Source organism: Mastomys coucha, chromosome X (genome assembly GCF_008632895.1).
Source record: "Mastomys coucha isolate ucsf_1 chromosome X, UCSF_Mcou_1, whole genome shotgun sequence".
In the NCBI taxonomy this organism is placed as follows: domain Eukaryota; kingdom Metazoa; phylum Chordata; class Mammalia; order Rodentia; family Muridae; genus Mastomys; species Mastomys coucha.
In genome coordinates, this window is record NC_045030.1 from 104,606,836 (window position 1) to 104,614,426 (window position 7,591).

Consider the following 7,591-nt stretch of genomic DNA (forward strand, 5'->3'; position numbering starts at 1 on the left):
AAAGAAACTAGTTATATGCTCTTAACATTTCCTCTTAAACTTAAATTTAAGAAAATATTAAGTAAATATCAGTACTAATAGAATTTCAAAGTAATGTAAAATCTTGACGACTACATGAGAACCATTGACCTTTGGAAACTACTTCATCAAAGAAATTCAGACTTAGAAATGGCCTTGTATTTATGGGCTGGGGAGATGTCTCAGTGGTTAAATCACCTGCCAGTCAAGTGTAAGGATTGAAGTTCAGTAAGTGTGGCAGCCTGCTGTGATGCCAGTACTCAGAAGGCACAGTCAGGGGATCCCTGGAGCAAGGTGGCTAGCCAGATTAGTCACATCAGGAAGCCCTGTGCTCAACTGAGAAATCGTGGCTCAAAGAATGAGATGGAGAGTGATTGAGAAAGACTTTTGAAGTCAACTCTGAGCTTCCACATGCATGCCCACAGCATGTGCACCTTCATATACATGTGTGCTCATACATATGCAAACATCTCTACATACATTACTCACATAGACACAGACAAAAATGTAGCTTGTATTTAAAAACCAATGGAATGGGGGGGTCAGGTTGGCTCTCTGGGAAGGGAGAAAAACATGCTACTCTTTTCACTATTAGCAGTGAAACTTTTGTCAGTGAACTCATTGTTGAACTGAGAGATGAGTCCTGGAGCCACCTTTGTGCAAAGGGAAATAAATCCTTTGGCCTGCAGCCCCCACTCTTTCAGGAATCTTTTATGTTTTTCTCAGATGAAAGTGACAAGTTTAAGTGGCTTAAAAAAAATCTTTAAAAATAAGAGGGAAAGTATTTCTGATGCTGAAGAAGCTCAAGAAACCACCCAGTCAAGCCTTTATTTTTGTAATCACGGAAGCATAAGAGCTCCATAGCTTTTAAGCAAGCAATAAGCAGAGCTTATTGTGGTTTCATTGAGCAGCCTTTCATCTGCTTTCACCGAGTTCCTACTGAGAATAAAATAGGAGCATGGTAGAAGAAAAAGGATGCTTCTGCCTCGATGGTGCTCTTTTTGTAGCAGTAGCAATGAAAAAACTCTGCTTCAGTCTGTTCTTGCATTTGCACTCTACCTGCCACAACCCTGTTGTGCTTTTCATTTCCTTCTTTAAGGTGAGGCAATGGAACAAGGTTTGCGAGACTGCTGTCGATCCATACGGATTGGGAAGATCCTGATTCAGAGTGATGAGGAGACACAAAAGGCCAAAGTATATTATGCCAAGTTCCCTCCAGACATTCATCGCAGAAAAGTCCTTCTGATGTATCCAATTCTCAGTGAGTGGCTTGAGTTGCATTTGTAATTTTTTGTTAGAGTTTAAATTCAAGTTAGTTCCTACCTCCTACACACCCTTATATAAAAGGCAAAAACGGCTTCTAAATGTGTTTTCTCTGTTGGATTTGGAGTTGCCCTGGGCAGCTCACTGGGAAATTTTTATTGTATAATCAGGGAATATACATTAGTCAAACTTTGTTAGCTCCAAAGAACATCTGTCTTGAAACAAACACATTGAAGCAAAGGACCTAATGAGGCAAAATATATAGAACACAGAAAATATATTGGATCATGTCCTGTTTCTACCTTAATGAGCATGGCAATGATTTTTCTCAAGGTTTTAACATCTCCACACGAATATTTTTCTGGTATTCTGTTCTTTTTCATACCATGATCTCTCGGGAAGGGAAGCAGGGGTGATGGCGGTGTTGAATTTGGTATCTCAAGCAATAAATGAGTTTAGGGCTTCTTGTACATTTGATTCATGCTTATATTGTGTCCATCATTAAAGGCTCCTGTCTGCAAGCATAACAGTGTAACATTAACATTGTCAGGGACTTGTGTTTGCCTGTAGGATGGGTCTCAAGTTGGGCCAGTTATTGATTGGCCATTCCCTTAGTCTCTGCTCTATCCCCTGTCCCTGCATTTCTTGTAGACAGGATAAATTTTGGGTTGAAAGTCTATCATTACAGGCAGACAGAAAGAGATGCTTCCACCTCCTCATCCTCATTAGTTGCAGATTTCCATTCATTCTCATGACCATCTAGCCATCTCTCCTGTCTTTCCCCACACCTGATCCTAACCACCTCCCCATTCCCCTTCGTTTCCCCTCTTCTACCCAGTTCCCTCCGTCTGCCTCTTATGACTATTGTATTTCCCCTTCTAAGTGGGATTCAAGCATCATTGCTTATGCCTTCCTTCTTGCTTAGCTTCTTTGGGTCTGTAGATTGTACCATGGGTATCCTGTATTTTATGGCTAATATCCACTTATAAGTGAGGGCATACTGTGCATATCCTTTTGGGACTGGGTTACCTCACTCAGGATGATATTCTCAAGTTCCATCCATCTGCCTGCAAAACTCATGATGTCTTGGTTTTTAAACCTGAATAGTATTATTCCATTGTGTAGATGTGCCACATTTTCTATATCTATTCTTCAGTTGAGGGACATCTAGGTTGTTTCCAGGTTCTGGATATTATGAATAAAGCTGCTATGAACATAGTTGAGCAAGTGTCTTTGTGAGATAATAGGAGGAAGGATTGTGGCCCCTATGGGGATAGGTACTCCACAGGAAGACCAACAGAATTAACTAACCTGGATTCTTGGGGCTCCCAGAGTCTGAACCACCAACCAAAGAACATACACAGGCTGTATGTTCTAGGCCTCCCTGCACATATGTAGCAGATGTTTGTGTGCAGCTTGGCCTTCATGTGGGTTCTGGAACAACTGGAGCAGTGGCTATCCCAAAAGCTGTTGCCTGAACATGGGTTATGTTCTTATAGCTGGGCTGCCTAGCCTCACAGAGACTTAAAGTACCAGGGTTGTGGGGATACCCTGGGGGACCCCCACCTGCTCAGAGGAGAAGAGGAGGGGGGAGGTAAGGAAGGGATTGTGGGAGGGGGTGGCCAGGAGGGGGGCAGTAAGTGGGATGTAAAGTAAAAAAGTAAAAAGTTAAATTAAAATTAAAAAATATAATATTGGCTGAGAGCAAATACTTTCAAATGAAGCTTTCACTAGTTATATCTTATGTTAAGATTACTGTACTGCCCTTAATTCAAGTATATTTCAGTATAAATGTCAACATTGCCAATAGGTTTGGTTACCTTTTTGTTCTAGGTACTGGAAATACTGTAATTGAAGCTGTAAAGGTTCTTATAGAACATGGCGTTCAACCCAGTGTTATTATCCTACTCAGTCTCTTCTCCACCCCCCATGGTGAGTTTGGGTTTTTGTTTATTTGTTTGTTTGTTTGTTTGTTAAGAAAGGGTTTCTCTTTGTTAACAGTCCTGGCTGTCCTGGAACTTGCTCTGTAGACCAGGCTGGCCTGGAAGTCACAGAGATCCACCTGCCTCTGCCTCTTGAGTGCTGGGATTAAAGATGTGTACCACCCACTTGGCATCCGGTAGTGAGTTTAATCTGCAGCTATAACTTGGGCTCCAGATAGTCATGAGATGAGTTAATGTGTATTTCTCTAGGCTATCATCCAAAGGAAAAATAGAGTTGTATGTCCATATTAAATCTAGTTTTGGTGCTCATGGCTTGTGTTTGTTATCTCTAAACTTGATGACATACTAAACTCACAGAGGATGTGACAGTATGCATAAGACATATGCAGGCTTGGTCCCAGAATGGAGGAAAAGAAGGTGGACATGGGGGAGCTACTGGCATTTGAGAGTCAGGTTTTGAATGGTTTGACCCCTGAAAAGACAACACACAAGAGGAAGAGAGAGAATGCAGACACATGAAGTTGGATGGGTAGGTTGTGGAGAGGAGGTATGAATAGGACCAAAATCTATTGTATGAAATTCTCAAGGAATTAATACAAATATAAAGAAATATTGTGAAATGTTCTTAGTAAATTTAGAGATGACCAATATAAATTATAATACTAACGACCCAAAGCAGCCTTGGCTTCATAAAACCAAATGACTTTGACCTCAGTGTACGTGGCTAGGAAGATATACAATGCACACGCAGTACTAATTGGTTAATTTAGGGCATAACTCTAAATGATTTTCATGTTTAAGCTTTATGGGGGGTACATTTTCTAAGCTTTCTCCAATGAATTTGTGTTTGTTTCATAATTGAAAAAGAAATAGATGGCTTCTCAAGCTAGGCTGTTCCCTCATTTCCAACTTATCCCAGTTTTCAAGCAAACTGGGAGAAGCCACAGCATGTGCATTAGAAAGGCTATTCTCAGGAGACTGCTGTGCTGTAATTGTGGCTTATTGCATGACTTTGTTCTTTTGTAACCTAAATGTACCTGTAATTTAAATACTAGTGGTGACAAAGGGTGATTTGCTTGATTGTCCATTGTATGTAGCACTGGTGACATGGAAAACATTAAGGTAATCCAGTAATTACCCACCTTTGGCAAAAGAAAAATAATCTCTTTATTTGGAATTGTATTAATTGGAATAGTGTACCATTGTTTAGGATTAAAACTGAAAAATCCACATTGTATAGTGGTTTTCAAGGCAGCTTTTTGGTTTGGGGGCCCCAGCCAGTCTAAAGTCCCTGCCTGGCCCGTCACCTAAAGCTAGAGTCCTTGTGTCTAAACAGCCAGCATTCTCTAATACACTAATGATGCCTTTACACTTGTTTCCCATTGCTACACTTGGAAAAATTCTCATTTCCTGTGATTTTCCTTTGAGGAAGTGCCATATTACTTGATTCTAGCCAAAGCTGGTATAACTAAATAATTTGATTTTAAGACTATATTACTGAGTGGGCAGAAGCATGGTCTGACCTACTAGAAAAGCTTTTCAGATGCCAGATATTATATAAAGAGATTAAGCATGCCTAACTCAGTATCCAAAGAAGATTGTTTTCTGTTTTCTGTCGGTATAAAGTCTGAAGACAGTGATTATACAAGTTATTAATTCTAACTAGCATTACCAAAAATTTTGTAGTAATAACAATTATTTTTATTTTTTTTGAAGGTGCCAAATCCATCATTCAAGAATTTCCAGAGATCACAATTTTAACTACTGAAGTTCATCCTGTTGCACCTACTCATTTTGGACAGAAATACTTTGGAACAGACTAAGTTATTAAAGGAAAATGAAATACCTTGCATAATATTATGGTTATAAATGGATTTCATATCTGTTTTTACTAATTTAATTTGTTTGAGAAATAATGGAGAAAATATGTTACGAATGCCTTTTAACAATGGAAGCAGGTATAGCAACAAGAAATACTGGAAGTTTGTTTATTTGATTTGGTCATTTCTTCATATGTGGTAGGTACCAAATTCAACAATGAAGCGTAACCATAGTGCTTAGAAAAGATGGAAATTTTAATTGTATGCTAATAGAAGTCACTGAATCCTCAGTTAGTACATGGAAACTGTAGAACTTGTGACCCCTTCTCTTGGTTTGGAAGTTGCTTGCAGCTAAAGAAAACCCAAATGAGAGTTAGTTCTTTGGAACACTGCAGGTTTACATTTTCCTTCCTGTGCTTTAGCGCTAGAGTGTTTTCCTGTGTCTACTCACCCTCTGTACTCTATATACTATATATATTCAGGTACCTTGGAGAAGAGAGAATGAGAGTATATCCTGGAATTTTATGTTGCCAAAGTCCTCAATTTGCAGGTCCAGGATGTCTGCTTAACTCGTCAGCTAAATCGTCATGTTCCTCACGTCTCATTTCCCCAAGTGGGGATTGAGGGAAGGTGCTTGCCAAGCTGCAACAAGGTGAAAAAGATGCAGGGCCTTTTCAGTAACTGAATCTGTAACATGAGTCTACAGAGACTGAATCCTGGATGCCTGATGCTGACCCAAGAGAGGTTAGAGGGGTTTGCAGCCCCTTAGGACGAACAACAATATGAACTAACTAGTACCCTCAGAGCTCCCAGGGTCTCAACCACCAACGAAAGACTGCACATGGAGGGGTCTGATTGATCAGGCAGCATGTGTATAGTAGAGGATTGCAAATTCAGTCATCAATAGGAGGAGAGGACCTCGGCCCTGTGAAGGTTCTGTGCCCCAGTGTAGGGGAATGCCAGGGCCAGAAAGTGGGAGAGGGCAGGGTGGCAGGCATGGGGAAGTGGGAGGCAACAGGGGTTTGTTTTTGTTGTTTTTGTTTGTTTCTTTGTTTTTTGGAGGGGAAACAGGGAATGGAGAAATTTACATGTAAATAAAAAAAATATCTAAAAGAAAAAAAAAGAAATTGGTGGAGATTTTTCTAAGGTGTGGGGGAAAATGGGGGCTTTGCATTTCATGGCCAATAAGTAAACAAAACGGTTCTATCGTTGTTGTTTTTCAAGACAGGGTTTCTCTGTGTTCCTCTGGCTGTTCTGGACTCTGTAGACTAGGCTGGTCTGGACTCTATAGACTAGGCTGGTCTTGAACTCATAGAGATCTACCTGTCTCTGCCTCCTGAGTGCTAGGATTAAAGGCATGGAGCACTACACGATACGCAATACGGCCCTTTTTAATTTAGTTGTTTCTACTAGTTGCCTTTGGTTTGGAACTTAGTTATTTTGCATGTTTTATGACTATACCTGTATTAAAGTAGAGAATATAAATATTCGTTTAAAATATATACGGTTTGTATGTGCTCATATTTAAGCTTCTGAAAGGAGAGGAAACAATTTTAGAATCAATCTTTGCACTTTTGAAATGTGCTTATAAAACCCAGATACCCATTTTCTATTGATATTGTGGTGGCTGGGTGATTACTTGATTAATTACACTCTCATGGCCCCACAGACAGCTGTTGTGGGACTCTGTTCAAAAGTATAAGAAAAAGTATAGAGGAATTTCTTAGAACTGAAGCTGAAAAGGTCAGTGAGGCTCAAGGGAAGAAAGCAACCTGGGATAAATGGAATGGGTTCTAGCCTACTAAACTTCACTGTACTTTCACTTTTGTTGTTGTTGTATGTTTAAGACAGAGCTTCTCTGTGTAGTCCTGGCTATCCTAGAACATGCTCTAAAGACCAGGCTAGCCTCCAACTCAGAGATCCACCAGCCTCTGCTTCCCAAGTGCTGGGATTAAAAGTGTGTGCCACCATGCCCAGCCACTTTACTTTTGAAGACTATTATATGTAATAAAATTAAAATTCATCGACTAGTTCTTCTATAGCAGAATGTTGCCTTCAAGTTCTTTCTGAAATTTTTTTTTGATAGGGTCTTATCGTGTATACCTGGCTGGCTTGGAACACACAGACATCCTCCTGCCTCTTGAGTGTTGGGATTAAATGTGTGCTCAAAGTTGTATTTACATTTGTTATTAGGTATCCTAAGAACGATTTGAGTCCAAATTCAGATAGACCAGATCTGTTGACATTGTTATTGCAATGAATCAGTTGAAAAGATGCTGCTCACTAATCTGGGTGTGGTAAGAGGATTTCAACTTTGAGGCTAGCATAAGTAACTGAGTCAGATCTTGTCTCAAAAACAATTATTTTGCCCACTAACCTAAGAATTGTTGTGACTCAGTTGAATTGATGCTTGTCTTAGCTGCAGTATTTTCTTTGAATATGAGATAATTTCAAACTCTACTGTAGGGATAAAACCATATTTTAAGCAAATTCTTTTTTAAATTTTGAATCATTGTCTTCATACCATAGGCTAGCTTTGAATGTGCT

The 7,591-nt window shown here is 39.7% G+C and overlaps 1 protein-coding gene across 2 annotated transcripts in view; it reads left to right on the forward strand.

Moving 5' to 3' along the window:
* Positions 1-5,894, forward strand: part of Uprt (uracil phosphoribosyltransferase homolog) — a 23,849-nt gene extending 17,955 nt beyond the window's left edge. For both annotated transcript variants that reach the window (XM_031366325.1, XM_031366324.1), the window contains 3 exons: positions 1,118-1,279; positions 3,115-3,213; positions 4,941-5,894. In XM_031366325.1, coding sequence (XP_031222185.1) covers positions 1,118-1,279; positions 3,115-3,213; positions 4,941-5,047 — 368 coding nt within the window. In that variant the 3' untranslated portion in view covers positions 5,048-5,894. The remainder of the gene's footprint in view (positions 1-1,117; positions 1,280-3,114; positions 3,214-4,940) is intronic.
* The last annotated feature ends 1,697 nt before the right edge of the window (positions 5,895-7,591 follow it).